General features: G+C 38.3%; 1 protein-coding gene across 4 annotated transcripts in view; it reads left to right on the top strand.

Moving 5' to 3' along the window:
* Window positions 1-57: 57 nt before the first annotated feature.
* rapgef1a (Rap guanine nucleotide exchange factor (GEF) 1a) overlaps window positions 58-17,639 on the top strand; it is a 28,988-nt gene continuing 11,406 nt past the window's right edge. For 2 of the 4 annotated variants that reach the window (XM_016290446.1, XM_016290445.1), the window contains exons 1-10: window positions 104-270; window positions 6,200-6,345; window positions 6,482-6,660; window positions 6,774-6,930; window positions 7,071-7,159; window positions 7,344-7,496; window positions 10,466-10,586; window positions 11,268-11,448; window positions 11,579-11,962; window positions 14,621-14,817. In XM_016290446.1, coding sequence (XP_016145932.1) covers window positions 243-270; window positions 6,200-6,345; window positions 6,482-6,660; window positions 6,774-6,930; window positions 7,071-7,159; window positions 7,344-7,496; window positions 10,466-10,586; window positions 11,268-11,448; window positions 11,579-11,962; window positions 14,621-14,817 — 1,635 coding nt within the window. In that variant the 5' untranslated portion in view covers window positions 104-242. Of the gene's footprint in view, window positions 76-103; window positions 271-6,199; window positions 6,346-6,481; window positions 6,661-6,773; window positions 6,931-7,070; window positions 7,160-7,343; window positions 7,497-10,465; window positions 10,587-11,267; window positions 11,449-11,578; window positions 11,963-14,620; window positions 14,818-16,536; window positions 16,702-17,639 lie in introns of those variants that run through there. The other 2 variants (XM_016290444.1, XM_016290443.1) reach the window with 2 other exon arrangements.

Genomic DNA, 17,639 nt, shown 5'->3' with positions numbered 1-17,639 from the left:
TCTGTGTGTCTGTGTGTGTGTCTGTGTGTGTGTGTGTGTGTGTGTGTGTGTGTGTGTGTGCGTGCGTGCGTGCGTGTGCGTGTGTGTGTGTCTGAGTGTCTGAGTGTGTGGAGGAGGCAGAGCCAAACACACACAGACCAGGACCACACCGACCGGTCTGTCTCCTTAAGATGCTGGAATAACGGCGAGAAACGAGCATCTTTCGATTGTAAATCGTGACCAGCTCACTTACTGTCACCAAAATGTCTGGAAAAATAGACAGTAAGCAAGGTACGTGTTTGCATTTGTTTACATTTATTAATAATGTGAAGATGAACTTCAGTTAGCCGCGTTAGCATTAGCGTCAGACGAGGGTTCAAGGCCACTGACAGGATCAAAGCATCTTTATCTTATTTTTAATAACGAAACGCGACATATAAATGCCTTCGATGATATATTCGGGTCTTTAAATACATTCATAAGAGAATTTGGTATCATTGTCTACACGAGTGTGTCTCAGACAGCTGTATTTGGGTGTGGACGGCGCTGCTCAGCGCTGTTGTTGACTTTAGCTAGGGTAACTTAGCTGTCAGACTTCTCGTTTTCATCCAATTTCTCCTATATGCTGTTTATTTTCATATGTAGTTTGCGTTATGTGGCACCAGTTGTCTATATAGTGTTTGTGTTACAGTTGTGCTGCTGTCTGGCCCTTTCTGACCGTGTTTTGGTGTGTTGTAATGGTCTGTTGTCCACAAAATGTACTATTCTGTGTATTCAAACGTACTCATTATTGATCAAATTAATAATCTGAACTGGTTATATGACACATTTCCTCATATATGTTGTATAAGTGCTCGTATAGTTTAAACGAGCTTGTGACAAATGAGATAGATAGTTATGTACAGTCGAATCTATATGGGGTATACAAATATAAATATGTACAGCTATATATAGATATACTCTTTACCTGTTAACTTGAAGATTTCTACTCATGGTTTTGTGACTTGATGAAAGAGGTTAGTTACACTGACAAGTAACGACTACTACTGTCTCTTCCTTTCTCTGAGGTTTTAGAGAAGTTTGAGTAATTTACTATAGGTTAACAGTTCACTCAGAGCTTCAGATAGATAAACACTATTTGGATGTTACCTTATATGCCATGCGCAATATATTCTGAGATGCATTGTAATGGATGCGTAATGCTATTGCATCGTCTTATCATTAATAAATATATCTGCGTTTTATGTGTTTGTGTTTTTGTGCGAGGGGAATACTTTTGACAATTTTAAAGCTGTAATTTTAATAAAGCTGTTTGGGCTCTCATTCTGACGGCACCCATTCACTGCAGTGGATCCACTGGTGAGCAAGTGTTGTAATGCTAAATTTCTCCAGATCTGTTCCAATGATGAAACAAGCTCATCTATATCTTAGCTGGCCGTTGGATGAGTAATTTTCAACAAATTTTCACTACTCCTTTAATAAGTTTTGAATCACTTGATTCATGTCAGGCTAGATTAGAGAGAGTGGTGCAGAAACTGTTCAGTGCGAGTTTTGTGTTTTACTCTTCTGCACTCAGTGTACGTGTGACTTTTTATGAATTAAGCTAAATGTCTGTGTTAACAACTCTGTGAGGTTGCCAGCATTGTCACTTCCTTTCCCTGAGGGTTCAGAGAAATTTGAATCACTTGTGGGTAACTTCTTGTCAATCTCTATGGCCCTGTGATGTAGATGCTGGTTTGCGTAGGAGGATGTTGGCCAGTGTCTTCTGCTTTCAGACATCCCTCTCGAACTGTTCTTGTTTTAACTGGTAGAGGTGTTTGCATTATTTTAGTAACAAAAGAGTCAGAAGCTGAAAAGAGAAGTTTCTTTGCACTTTGCAAGTTTATAAGGTCATGCCGACAATATTTTTCTCTTCAGTTTTCTTTGTTACGTTGCCATTTTTATGATTTAAATATAGCCTAGAGCTGTTGTGAAATGCAGTGTTGCACAAATCTGATCAGTCAAAATTGTTTTCGTTTAACAGACAACTTTACTTTAATGAAGCTTTCATGCATTGATGTTTTAAACCCAGACTCTGTGTTTGGTAGTAGCTCATCTTGATGGTGGAAACTTTAGGTTAAGATGTGACCAGAGGTTGAGGACAGTTTTTGAAAGTGTGAAAGAGGGGGAAAAAACTCAGTTCAGAGGATGTGTTCGACTACTTTGTTTCAGAAGAGGATATGGAAAAAAAGAGGATATGAATTAGTACAGTTGCACTTCCCACTGCGTGAGGATCAAGAAGCGGATGGAAAGATCATGTCCTCTGAAAGCACATGCACACCTTATTAGTTTGCCGTGTTTTTATTAGCAGAGCGGTGCGTTTTCTTAGACAGTGTTTCAGGAAGTTGGCTCTCATGGGCAATTTAACCTGTTTAGATTAGCAGTCACATCAGTTACTGTGAGATAAGACAGATAAGACTTCCATCGTCCTGGGTATTTCCAGTCCTGCGCAATTTTAAATGCATTTACTTTCAGTAACCGCTGAATCTGCTGTTGTCTTTTATTTTTTTATTTTTTTATTAAGAGGTCAGATTACCAATAACAAATTTAATTGTACAGTTACAAACTTTTTGTTCCAGGAAATCGGTCCTAAAATATTAAAGGGGTCATATGATGCTTTTTTAAAGATCATTATTTGGTGTAACAGAATATGTTGACATGCTTTAATGTTCAAATACTGTACATTATTGTTGGTCCTCTATGCCCCGCCTCTCTCAAACGCTTCGTTTTCTACAAAGTCCCTCCTTCCGACAAGCGCAGTCTGCTCTGATTGGCCAGCTGACCCAGTGCATTGTGATTGGCCGAACACCGCAAGCACTCGTCGGAAATGTAACGCCCCTTACCATAATCGCGAGCTTCATCTTTCAAAATAAATGTAAAGACAGAGCCCGAAAGGGGAACAGAGTCTGGTGACAGACACAGTGATGAATATGTGTTTGCAGCACACAAGTCACGGTTAAGACAGCGCGTGTTAGAACGAGCCGTTTTAGGGGGGCGTGGCAGCATCTTAACTTTGATAAAGAATATCTCTTTGGTTTTGAGACTTCAGTCTTTGCAACTTCAGGGATCTTATCTATGCACAATCAGCTTGTAACACTCCAAAGAGAAAACTTGAAATTGCATCATATGACCCCTTTAACAATGACTCACCCAATTCCAGATTTTTGATTGTTTAAATCAGAATGTCTTTCCTGCTTAAACCAGCTGGTTCTGACTAGCTAGTAATTAGTAAATCATGTTTGCGCATAAGATGTAAACTAAACCCATAGTCTTTTAAACCCATAGATCACATAATTTTCACAACTTTCAAAACTGTAGGCTTAGTTTTTTTCTGAAAGTTGTTTCGTCAGCCTAAATAATGCACACCCAACTTTCAAAGCTAATATCCACAAAACTCCATTAAACTCACTTGTCAGATGCTTTCTTGTTTTTTCTGTATCATATGATTTGAAAGTTCACAGAGCGCCCTCGCAAACCCCGAGCACTTCATTCCTTTAATGTGTGTGAGGATAAATTGCCCCTAAATGGTTTTGTGGCCTGCACAATAGTGTCATCACTAGAATTCGTTCCACAGCGGCACGCTCCAAGAGAGCGGCAAGTCTCACTGTGACCAATTCAGTTTGTAGTCAAAGAGGATTTCACTGTACACAAAGGCCTGTGTCTCATCTCGCATATGTTCCCAAGATACAGAATAAGGTTGATGTCTCATAGGTAGGGCTGGGTATCATTCAAAATGTTTCGATTTCGATACCGATACCGATACCTTGACTTCGATACCGGTTCCTGAACGATACTTTTTTCAATACCAATTTTATGAAATCAATTTTAACAAGATTACATTATCTAAAAAAAAAAACTTTGGTTTTATTTTTCAGCTTGATTGTTTATACAAACTCAAAAACTCATCTCCTGAGCCACTGCACAAAGGAACAAAATGTAACCAACACTGTAAATCAGTGCAAAATAGTTTTAATAAAGCTCAAATAGTCTTCAGTTTGCACATCTGTTAGGCTACATTTACACTAGTTAGTGTTCGTTTTAAAACGCATAGCTCAAACAGAATCATGATTTCTATTTATTTTCCACTGATTTACTGATGAGCATTAGCAGCTTCCAGCACTGTCTGCTTGTGTTCGCTCTTCCATGATCGCTGCTCTGACTCAGAGGTAATAACATATTTAATTTCAGCAACATTACATGGCCAAAACACACATTAGATGGCAGGTCCGGATTTACCTATTTTCGTGACGTAGAAAAAAAATACAGTGTTTTCTGTCGGAATAAGCGCTTGCTTTCAGTCAATAAAAATCGAATAGTTCTTAAATTGTTTGAGAACTGAGAAAGACCATACCTTATAGTCGTGGCCACATAACCACCTCCGGGAGTGCATTATTTCTCTAATAATTTTAACGGCCTGGAGTCCCAACCACACATCAAGACATTGTTCAGATCATTTGTTTCAAGACATTTGACATGTTTCCATCCTGAAATCTCGTGTGGGTTGAACAAATTTTTTTACGCACCTCATCCCAAACCTTCCGTTGCAAATTCCAATGCGTCTATGCATCTCTCAGCAGCGTCTTCTAATAGCGAATCTTTAAGTTAAACTCCTTCATGAACCTCCAGCTCCCGTGCTACTCTATACTGGTGGTATTACAGTACCACGAGAGCTAAAGAGAGCAGACTGCTCCGTGCGCTTTCGAATCGCTCTCGCGGATGATCGATCTGCGCCGCGCCTCTAGTCGAACACACCGGCAAGTGCTGTAGGCTTATTGGCTCACTGACACTGATGAGATTAACCCCTTAGATATCGAAATTTGGTACCGAACGACAAGACGTTTTTCGATACTCGATGGTATCGAGGCAATTCGGTCGGTGCCTAAAAAGTATCAAACTCGAGACCCAGCCCTACTCATAGGGCAGAGAACTGGAAAGCTGCTGCCTAAATTACTGCAAGATGACATGAAAACTTTGGGTTAGTGTAGGGGTGTGAACCTACACTCTCACGGTTCGGTTCGATTACGATTATCATGTCATCGATTCGGTTCAATTCGATATCACAATGCATTGACGATGAACTGCATCCTCAATTTTAAATTTTACTTCACATGTATACAATTTTGTCAATAAATACATGCAGTCAGATATATGAACTGACGTGATTTCTCAAGTTAGTGGTATTACCCCCTGCATATGTGTTACATGATTTACACACAGCGTGTGTCTTCTCCAGGTTGTGCTTACCAGGTTGTTCATAAAAGCCGAAATGTGCCCAGATGTTGGCTTTTAAAGTAGTTGTAGCATTTTTAATTGCGTCTCGCCTCCCTCCGCCATTAGGCGCGTTCAATTTGAAGCGGCGCAGCGCTAGGATAAGGATCCGTCTGTTCTCTTATCGCTCTTGCGGTACTTGATGACATACACTGATCATTCTGCACAGCGGCGCTTCAAGCCGAAAGCACCTAATGTATGCTACCGCGACAAAGCACGTATGCGACAAATGACGTCAGAAAAGCGTCAGTACGTTATAATCGGTTATGGTCTATTACTGAACCGATACCGAATCGTCGCGATGCATCAAAGAAACGATTAATTTCGACACCCCTATAGTGTAGTTATGTTTAGCTAACAATAAAATGATTTAAAAAATGTAATCATTAAAAGATTTTGTTAATTGAAATAAAACAGAAATACAGTGTAAATATTAAATAACAAAAATGACAAATGTTGCTTAACTGAAATAAAATAACAAAAAAAGAGTTAAAACTAAAAATAAAAAACTAATGAAAATGACATGCATAAAAAATAATTACTAAAACTTAAACTAAAATAAAAAATAATAAAAGCTAATTCAAACTGTCAATAAATATTATAATTATTAACTGTCTATCACAGAGCTGTGTATCACAAAATGAGTCACTTTATATTCTGGTAACTGTGTAAAAAAAAAAAAAATATATATATAATAAAAATATATATATATATATATAATAAAAAGAAAATGTGTGTATAAAATATAAATAAAATACATATTATTATATATATAATGTTTTATTTAAAATATTTTATACACACACACACATATATATATATATATATATATATATATATATATATATATATATATATATATATATATGAGCTAATTCACCTCAAAATAATGTGTGTTTTTGTCTTCCTTCAGAATCCCAGCGTTCTCACTTGACATCATTTACAATGAAACTAAAGGACAAATTCCACTCTCCCAAAATCAAGCGGACACCATCAAACAAAAAGTCCAAACCACCACCAGAACAGCCCGTGAAGTCCCCAGAGAAGACTGTGACCAAGGTAGTAGATGATGTTAGCTTTATAAACAAAGCTTTTGGTCTGAAAACATGGGCGATCTGAAGGCAAATAAGCACGTTGTTATCTTTGGACGTATTGAAGACATTGGTTTTGGTGACACTCTTTTTACCACATTTAGAGTCTGAGTCGATTAGAGGAGCATGAGAAAGAAGTGGTCAGCGCTTTGCGGTACTTCAAAACGATTATCGACAAGATGGCAGTGGACAAGAAGGTCTTGGAAATGCTTCCTGGTTCTGCTAGCAAAGTTCTGGAGGCCATCATGGGCTTGGTACATCTTGATGGCAAGATACTGAGCAGGTAAAAATGTTTTTGAGCTTCTTGAGAGAATTAGTTTATTGTTCACCTTTCAAACAACATGTTTTCTGCCTGAACTGTATAAATATTTTATTCCCCCGTCCATCTGTCACCAGTTCAAAAGTGTCCTCCTGTCTCAGTCGACTCTATCAAAGTCTTGCAAACCTCATTCGCTGGTCGGACCAAGTGATGCTGGAGGGGGTGAATTTGGAAGATAAAGAAACAGTTACAACTGTCACCACTGTGATCAAAGCAGTGCTGGATGGTGTGAAGGTATTAATAGTCTATAGAACTCTGTCATGACTCGTCTTCTGTCCATTTTCTGCCCATATTCCAGCTGTATTTAGCCATGGGTTTTGTTCTTAGTTGATAGTGTTGTGTGTAAAGCTGACTTTGCCTGTGGTTTCTTGTAGGAGCTGGTTAAAGTCGCCATTGAGAAACAGGAGCACCCCTCCCCTACGACACCTGTCAAAATCTTGCCTCCTGTCGCCAGTCCACAACGGTAAATGCAGACCTCTTTGAAAAACATTATGCCTTGAGAAATTCTTTAAAATTGAGGTGGGTGATGTTGAAAGCCACCTTCAAATTCAGTAAAAGTCATCAGCTGGGCTGTCAACCTATAATACAGTGTTGTGTGTCAGTGCTGAAATGCTATGTCATTAATTTCTACCACTTTATTATGGCAGTGTTCCAGAGCCCCCTGTCGTTGAGTCGAAAGAAACCGTCTTGAATGATACTCCTACCCCTGCCGAGGTCACAGAGACCCCAAATAATGTCCCTGATGAGGAAGTGGCCCCTCCTAAACCGCCTCTACCAGGACTCAAAGTGCCTGAACATTGGTATGAAAATGTCTAATTAAATCTTTATGGCATGTATATATATATATATATATATATATATAATAATTCATGTAAAATAAAAATATATACATACACAGTGTTTTAATGTTATTAAATATTCTATATACAGTGGGTACGGAAAGTATTCAGACCCCCTTAAATTTTTCACTCTTTGTTATATTGCAGCCATTTGCTAAAATCATTTAAGTTAATTTTTTTTCCTCATTAATGTACACACAACACCCCATATTGACAGAAAAACACAGAATTGTTGACATTTTTGCAGATTTATTAAAAAAGAAAAACTGAAATATCACATGGTCCTAAGTATTCAGACCCTTTGCTCAGTATTTAGTAGAAGCACCCTTTTGATCTAATACAGCCATGAGTCTTTTTGGGAAAAAATAACTTAAATGATTTTAGCAAATGGCTGCAATATAACAAAGAGTGAAAAATTTAAAGGGGTCTGAATACTTTCCGTACCCACTGTATATATACATACATACATACATACATACATATATATATATATATATATATATATATACATATATATCCTAACCCTACTTTCTATTCAAAATTTAACACTAGAATAGTGCAAAATTACACATCAGGGTATTAAACTGCTTTAAGATATATCCTACATTTTGGGGTTTAAAAATGGCAAACCCTATAGAACAAGGAAAAAACCTACAGAAAAAGTCAGGCCCTGTTGTGTACTGTGCTCCTGGAAATTGCTATTTATTTAGTCTTACGAGCTTTATGCAGTGAAACAAGTCAGTGTAAGGTGGTACTGCACAAGGTGAGCAGTTTACAAGAGGAAATATGAAGTATGCTGTGTTATCTTATCGTGCTATCTTATCTGGATTACATGCAGTAAACAGTTAGAGATCACAGGTGTGATGTGGTTTGCAGCAGCATGTCGTGTATGTTTTAAGTGCTGGCCTTGGCTACAGAGGATTGCACAGACCTCGGTTTGTGGGAAGCCTAAAAGAAAAGGTGTGAAAGAGAGATATAAATAGTGGTATTCTTTGTAGGGTGCAGCAGCAAAGACTCGGCTTCCTCTAGCAGAGAGTCATTGACATACGGGCTGTTTTCTGAGAAATGAACTTAACAGTGTCAGCTCTCCACTGAAAACTGAAAGAGACAAGAAAGAGAGACAGAAACAGCAAGAAGGGATATTCTGATACCAAGTCTAGACAGGAGAGGATTGGGTTGTGCCGCTGGCATAAAGGAGAGTTTGCTTTGTACTCTGAATTATTTGCTGGCATTTCCATGTTTTTGGCGTGTTTCCAGACTTCCAACAAGTCTGTCTCCGAAATATAAGCTTTTTGTTTGAGATTATTTTGATGCCAAGTTTAGCCTACCACCTGGTTTGTTCACTCAGCAGCAAGTTTTTTTTGGACTATAATTTAAAGCCAGCTTGATTCTCAAAGGCACAATATGTAAGATTTTTTTTATTAAAATGTCCAAAAATAACTAGAACAGTGTTATATATTTTGCTGACTTGTGTACTTGCACTATCCCAAATGTTTAGAAATAATTCCAAACCCCTGTGAACTTTTTCCTGCTTTGGAACATGAAAGCAGAATGTTTACACTGCTTTTTCCATTAATTTCATTGTTTATAATATTAATAAGACAGCAAAAAAAATATAAAAAAGACTACTCACTGCTATTGATTGTTTACTTTAATAATTAATGGAACATTTGGAAGCAGTGTTTACTTCATTGAGAAATCTTTGAATGCAACATGCCATTATTTTAGTTTGTTAATTTTTATTTTAATACTTTGCATATTTATTTTATATTTAGACCGTTAAGTCTAAGTTGTGTTGTAGTGAAAAACCTCTCAACCACATTGTTCACATTGCTCACTCTGTCAAAGTGCTTGATGTGACAACCTGACCATATGAAACTATATGCATTCAGCATGCTTCAGACAACTTACATCAAACACTTTTTTTTCCACTGCAGCTCACTGTTTTTAATTAAAGGGGTCATATGATGCGATTTCAATTTTTCCTTTCTCTTACGCTTGAGGTATTCGGCCAATCACAACGCACTGGATAGCTGGCCAATCAGAGCATACCTCGCTTTTCAGACCAATGAGCTTTGTAAAAATCGACGCGTTTCAAAAAGGCGGGGCATAGAGGAGAAACAATAATGTACAGTATGTGGAAAATAATGTGTTGTTTTTTACTTTAAACCGCATAAACACATTTCATTGCACCAAATACACAAAATAATGTTCTTTTTAGCAACATCATATGACCCCTTTAAAACAAGTTTTTTTTAGAACTGCAAATGACATTAGCAGCCCTAATATCCCAAATGCGCTGTGAAGCACAGTTAGCTCAATGAAATGGCATGTAGATGTTTTCATGGCCAACAGTCTCTCGGCTCACAGCCGAAAATGAGTTTACATCAGTCAGACTGTTAAAATAAATGACCGTGTTAGGACTACGACAGATCCTCCAGGTGTTTTATAGTTTCCCTTCATAGCGAGAACCTTATTTAATCTCCATTCGAGCCTCTCGTCTGGTGAAACAATTTAAGACTTCAAGAAAATTTGTCTGACCTGGTATGCTGAGACTGGTTATTCAAAAGTTAATCGGTATTTGTAAATGTCAGCCAGACATAGTCTTCATTCACTATGAGTCAGTTCTTCTGCTAGTCACTCTGCTGTATGACTTCACTGTTAGCAGCTGTTTTGGGGGCGACAGAGCAGCTAACCAGACTGACTGAATGACTGATTTATGAAGTTGTGGTTTGTGGTTCCAGAGCTGGATTCCACTTTCGCTTTGCAAAAATGTTCCTGGTCGCTTAGGATTGGTTGCAGATTATCTTAACACAGAATTTGTCTGTAGGTTTCTTGATTGACATCTTGTATGAGACGTTTGGACGTACTAGCATCCAAACGTATCTGTTTGGATGCTAGTATTGGCTAAACAAACTCTCCCTTTGCAGTCCACCGGCTCTTCCGCCAAAGAAGCGTCAGTCGGCACCGTCTCCCACAAGAATTGCTGTGGTTGCGCCAATGAGTCGTACCACAAGTGGATCAAGTCTTCCTATTGGTTTCTGTCGACAGGTGAGATTTTGGTGTTCCCTTGATGCTCCAATCTGCAACTTAAGAGCCTAACTAAGTTAATGCAATGAAAGGTTCCTGAGTTATGACGTTTAAAGATAGCCACAGATAGTTCATCCAAAAATACATTTGATTTGAAGTGGGCAGAATGCTAGAGCTAACGTGCCGTAACTGACGAAAATAACTGTCATTTTTACCCATTTGGTCAAATATTGCGCTGCAAAAAGCAATACTAGTTTTAACTTGTCTATAACTTGGCAAATGACCATGGAATAAGCGAGATAATCAACGGCTAGCTGTGCATTAAAGGATTTTAAATGCACTTCGCTGCCTCCACGTCGTGCATATAAAATCCTTTAATGAACGTCTAGCCGTTGATTATCCCTTACATATAAGCTGTATATATAGTAGCTAGGATGGCTTTTGAAAAGATAGTTCACCAAAAAATGTAAATTCTGCTGTTATTTACTGATCCTAATATAATCTGTGGAGCACAAAAAGGAATTTGGAAGGACAGTTTAACTGTTTTTGGCCATGAAATGAAAGTCATGGTGTCCAAGACATTATTTAAAAAATGCTTTGATACCGAAGAGAAAAAGTCATACCGGTTTGAAACATTAAGGTGAATAAATATTTAATGTTTGATTGTTTCTTGAGGTTAACTGTTCTTAATTTCATCTGAAGGAATATGAGGCAGATGCCTTACAGAGGCGTTTTTCAGGAGGCAGTCACTCCTATGGAGGAGAATCACCACGACTGTCCCCATGTGGCAGCATCGGCATATTGAGCAAGTCAGATGAACAGCTGTCATCTTTGGAGCAGGACAGCGGACAGTGCTCTCGTAACACCAGCTGTGAGACTTTAGGTGAGTGTTTAAATCATTGTTGAGAAAGCTACTTTGAAACGATAGCTTGTCAGACTACACGGCCCAAGAGTGGTTTAAATATATCGATAAGTTTTATCTTCTTCTCTGTTCTGTCCCCTGCTTTACTCAGACACAGCGGAGAGCTACGACCCAGACTATGACTTCCTGCATCAGGACCTGTCTAGCATCGACCAGATCCCTCCTGCACACACAGGGGGTTGTCTGAGCCCACTCCCAGAGTCTCACAATGAATCATCCTCCTTCCCTGTTCAGCTTCAATCGATACCGCCTGCTCTCCCGAAGAAGGAACGGCGGCCCCCTCCGCCTCAGGTGGAACGATTGTACTCTCAATATGACAATGTTCCTGATGAGGACATGCAGACCCCACCATTCCCCCTATTTCCTTCAATGTCACCCTCGAACCCTAGAGAATTTATGGGACACTTTGGCCCTGCTGAGAACGCACACATCCCTCAGAGCCCTCCACCCCTGCCGGAGAAGAAGAGTCGCCATAGTGAGTATGAGGAATTCAAATGTTGTTTGTAGGATATCAAGTCAGTGTAAGAAACACTTGTCTAGTTAGATCTGACAATGTAGTGCTGTTGCACTTTGGGAAAATCGAGTTAAGACCCATTCACAAAAAGAACTATAACTATATTAGTGTCCACATCAATGCATGATAATGTTGCTGTTAATTATAAGCAACTGCGCTGCAGTTTTGTCGTCTGTCGTTTTAAATGTTCAAGCTCTTTAAGAAGAATAAATAATGGTTTATTGTTCATCATCTGGAAAAATTCATTCTAAAAGTGATTCCAACGTTTCTTACAGTTATGGGTGTAGACTTCCCTATAGAATGCCATCCTTCATAGAATTAGAATGATTAGTAAAACTTTATAGTTATCGTTCCCAATCACGTAGGGCTGGACGATATGGCCAAAATTTATATCACGATATATTTCTTAATTTCGGTCGATACGATATAATTCCGATATCGATATGAACACTATTAAAAAGCCTCATAAAAACGGACAAGAACGGCCACAACAGATGTCTGTACCTACAAACTTGTGAAAAATTAATTTGTCATCAAAAGCATGTTGCTGGAAATGGGTTTATTATTGAAAATGCAAACTGATTGTCTGCCAGCAGGAGGCGCTGTGAGAGCGGTGAAAGTGGAACTAACGGTTTCTCCAGTAATGCTGTAAACAAAGCAGCTCCGCTCATGAACGCTACTTTATCAGATAAAAATGCCATCTAAACTATTCTGAAGACAGTCGGTTCCCTTCAGAGATACGTTTTGATTTTGAAACGTGCAGTGCTCGTGTTTATTCAACGAAGTCAAACGCCACAAATAAATCAATGTACGTTATGGGAAACACTGGTAATGTATATCGAAATATCGGAAATGTGTTTAAAAATCATATCACCGTTATTGAAAAAAATTATATCGCGATACATATTGATATTGAATTATTGTCCAGCCCTACAATCACGTGCCCGCCGCTCTTCCATTTTGCTTCCTGTCAAATCTCTATATTGTCTTGTCTCAGTAAAGGCAAAAAAGGCAAAATTAGCACGTGTCCTAAATTGTAGTAAAAAGGTTGCATAAATTGTGAACCTCTTTTAAAATAAGTGAAAAGTAAATTGGCACATTTTATTTAACATAATATTTCATTTGACTTTCTGAGGTACAAAAATGGTTTTCTGAAGGTGCTGGGGGGAAAAAAAATGGTTTTTGGTTGTTATTGTTGTTAAGGAATAGTTAATAAAAAAATGAAAATTACCCTCAACTACAAATAGTAAAAGTAAAAACTTAAAAGTTGCCGGCACCGGTATTTAAATATTTGAATTCCTGAAGAATTTTAAGGTCTTTTCGTCCATTGTGATATACATCAAAGTAAATGGATTATTAAAAAATAAAGAAATGTAGGGCGGGGACTTGGTTCTAGCCATCGGTTGCTGATTGAATGGAGGTGGATCTGAATGCAAACTTGCAGTTAAAGGGGTTTAACGAAATTATTGTAGAAGTCTGGCACTAACCACCAGAGAGAATTCATTTCATGTTAAGATGAAGTTATGACATTTTGATTTAAAAATGATTAGGTAAAAAAAAAAATAACTATGCACCGATGAATCATTCACAATAAGATCAATAACGTGCATTTAGAAAATAGGGTGAATTTTAATTTCATGCCAACTTTATAAGCAGCATTTAATCTTCGAGTACTATGACCAAACAAGTAGTTCAAGCCTTGGGTTTTGTCTTCAGACTAAGCTGTTTGCACAGTTCACTTAATTCCTTGTGTAATGTGTGCGAGGTATGACGCAGTATGGAAAAGCCAGTTTTTCTCTGCAAAGCCCCTCACTGTTGGGTAAGGCTGAATGTCAGCTTCAGTGTGAGGTCAGATGGAGTAATGCCTTTGTTGGAGAAATCTCTGACTGAATACAGTTCAACGCCTCACTCAAGCTGGCAGGAAATTTGCTCTTGCTGAAAGACTCTTGTTTGGAGGGAGGGACAATTGAATCATGTCGTAATTTGCCCATGAGCTGTGTGGCTTGATAGAAGAGTTTATGAGAGGCCACACAGAGGATGCTGAACTGTTTTTCTCTTTTAAATTTTATTATCTCAGAATTACAGAGCATTGCAGACATGTTCAATTTGTGGGATGGGATGAATTAAAAAATATAGGCAAAGATGCTTTTGTCTCTATGTATGCAGATTTAAAAAATAAATACATATTCAATAAACATAAATATAGATGTAGATAAATAGGTACTTTAAGTTTATAATACTGTAATATATGTACATAATGGTTTATTTGAATATTTTTTATTATTTTTATTAATTGTACATTTATTATATCAAATGTAATTCATTCATTAATAATTATTATAAAATTATTGTAGATTTTAAAACTAACAATTTCTAGAAATGTTATACTAATACATTTGTATGCCTGCTGTTTCATACAGATTCATTCTATTTAGCAGAATATTGATATATTGAGTATTCATTTGCACACAAGAGTCTGCTTAATTTCATAAATAATTAAAATAAAATGCTAAATTCACACCATCTCACAGTCTCCGAGCCTCTTATGTGCTTGTGTTCACCACCTGTCTGACTGTGTCTTGATTTAACCTATTTACTTTTTGCCCTGTTTACCCACAGTTCTGAAGTACATGCAGTTTATGGAGGACTATTCTGAGCCGCTGCCTTCCGTTTTCTACCAGACACCTCAGAGCGAAAGCATTTACGAGCAGCGCAATAGGAAGCGTTTTCAGGAAGTGTACGGTCTCAGTGACTCTTTCAGCAGCAGCGACGAGACCCTCCCTCCGCCAGCGCTGCCACCCAAACAGAGACAACTGGTGAGAGCTAGATCACTGCCGTCAGTGCTGCGCCCACACACACTGTACACACTTTTTGTCTGTCTCATTCTCACCCTCCTTAAATGTTGATGCAATGTTTTTCCTCCTACTGAGAGTCACCATTAATCATAATGGTAGCGGTGTTATATTTCACGTAGGGTCAGATTATTGCTTATATTAAGTTGCTTGAAGCAAAGCATTCATTCTCTGTTGGTCTTACTGAAGTTCAAGTGTTGCCTTGGGCATTCAGTGTCATATTATACCAGTAAAAGTACGTCTTCATCTTACATCATACATTTTCTCATTGCATGTTGTGTGAACATGTCTGATGTTCATTCAGCTAATGCCTATGAGAAACGGCTCAAATAAAAATAAAATGTGGTAACATCCTTTAAATCTTGTGCTATTCGTGGATGCGTGTTGCACCTGCTGCTCTGCACATTTTTTGTGGCATCCAAATGTTAGAAACTAGCGACTAATATTTATTTTTAACAAGGTTCTTGGTTATTTTTGTGACACATTTTAGAACAGAGACTTTTTTTGGTGATTTTCTAATGCAGATTTACAAAGAGATGATTAAATGCATATAGGACCCAGAGGGAAGTCTGACAACCAAACAGTCGTGAGAAAAAAGGCAGCTAGACTCTGACATGTAAATTTACATAGAAGTCTTGAAGGCACAATGCAAGTGTTAGAAATATAGTTTGTTATATTATACTTAAATGTTTATAAGTGGGCACCAAGGGAGAAAAGTATATAAAATAGAAATATAATGCTATATATTTATATGGGGTGACTTTAAACTGGAAACAGTATCTAAATTGCTTTAAAAGCAACAAAAGCAGCTGTTTCAATCATAGATATATACATATTGTATTACATAGGTGCCTCATTTGCGAATGTTTCTATGGGCCGCGATACGCAAGCCGTCTGCCATTTTTGGAACTGTCTGCGAACCTTTGAGTGCGTTGACTGTGTGCGTCTACAACAGCCAGTTATACGCTTGTATATCTTTAAATATTCATTGATCGTTATGGTGAATGATGTCAAGTTGACCTTTCCAAGATGGCGGACGCGTCAACATATCTGGAGCGGTCGAATAAGGCGTTTATACATATCTATGGTTTCAATGCTTTGCACTGTTCTTGCTTTTGTCCTCATTCTTGTCTTGCTAACCCATCTACCTCATTTCATTTGACTTGGTTTCCACTGTTTTCTCTCCCATTCCACGTGACTGAGCAGAAGGATTCACTGAGGTGTGTTGCTTAGTTTTAAGCTCAGGTATAAAGTAACCTTATGTGCTAGTAGCTATATTACCCACAAGTTTAGCCATTTGTTTGGGCTTTTAGTTTTAGTGATTTCCTGTTTTTGTTCCCACGCTCTGACAAGCAAGCACAAGCAGTTACCAGGCAAAAAATAGAAGCCTTTGTCTCCCAATATTTTACACAATTCATTCACTTAACATTGTTCTTTCCTGCTGCACAGTAAACTTCAGTCTGAATAGACGTCATATTTAACTGGATGTGATTAAAAATAGCATCCAAATAGGGCTTTTAAGGTCTTAGGTCACGTCTAATTTCATTTGCGTCACATTTAATATGCCGTCTACTCTGACTAAGGTCTATTTCTCCATCCAGCTCACATCTGCTCGATAATCTACTAAACTGTGCATGAATCTCTGGCCTCTCTTCCTTCCTCTGCTCTTCTCTTCCCTCCTAGGCTTCCTCACACTCTGCGTCTCCTTCCTCCTCCTCTTCCTCCTCTCTGTCATGTCAGCTGCAGCAGTGTGCGTCTGGGCCTGGCCCTGCTGAGACAGAAACTGCTCTCAGCCTTTCCGCATCTAACTCCTCTCTGAACCGCCAGGGCTCCCTGCCTGTCCCTACGGTGAGTCCCACTTGCCTTTCGCTGACCTCTTAACGCATTTTTCTTGTCTTTTTGGACTAATAAATTCATATCTTAATATCTTCTTTAAAGCCTAATTTAACAGCAGTGCTTGCCTATTGTAGAGGTTTAGAGGAATAGTTCACCCAAAAATGAAAATATTCAGAATTTTTTTTTAACCTTCAGGCCATCCATGATTTAGATGGGTTTGTTTCTTCATCAGAACAGATTTGGAGAAATTTGGGCTGTTTCAGATTTTAAATGGTGCTTTATCGTTGGACTGGAGTCGTGTGTATTGTTGTGATGTTTTTATCAGCTGTTTGCGCTCTCATTCTGACGGCACCCATTCACTGCAGAGGAGCAAGTGATGGAATGCTATGTTTCTCCAAATCTGTTCCAATGCAGAAACAACTCCATCTACATCTTTAAGCAAATTTTCATTCCTTTAAAGGGGTCATATGATGCGATTTCAAGTTTTCCTTTCTCTTTGGAGTGTTACAAGCTCTTGGTGCATAAAGAAGATCTGTAGCAAAGACTAAAGTCTCAAATCCAAAGAGATATTCTTTATAAAAGTTAAGAGTCAGCCAAGCCTACCTAAAATGGCTCGTTCTAACACGCCCCCACATATCTACGTCACTATGTGGAAGTATTAGCATAATGCTGCCCAAATGTTCACGCAAAGAAAGAAGGCGTGGTTTCAGGAACAGCAGTAGTGTTGATGCAGCCATGTCAGGGAGACGCTGTGTGTTTCAGTGCGAAAGCAAAAGCACTTTATTTGGCCTTCCGGAAGTAGATGCAATTAGGAATCATTGGTTAAGATTTATTTACAACAGAACAGCACAACCCAGATGTTCGAATTTGTGCAACGCATTTTATGGACGACAGTTTTTTTTAACCTAAAAGAGTACAAGGCTGGCTGTGCACAAAGGCTATTTCTAAAA

The sequence above is a fragment of the Sinocyclocheilus grahami genome, unplaced genomic scaffold (assembly GCF_001515645.1).
Source record: "Sinocyclocheilus grahami isolate Dianchi unplaced genomic scaffold, SAMN03320097.WGS_v1.1 scaffold259.1, whole genome shotgun sequence".
In the NCBI taxonomy this organism is placed as follows: domain Eukaryota; kingdom Metazoa; phylum Chordata; class Actinopteri; order Cypriniformes; family Cyprinidae; genus Sinocyclocheilus; species Sinocyclocheilus grahami.
The sequence above is the reverse complement of the archived record's forward strand: the minus strand, read 5'-3'. Positions and strand labels throughout refer to the sequence as shown.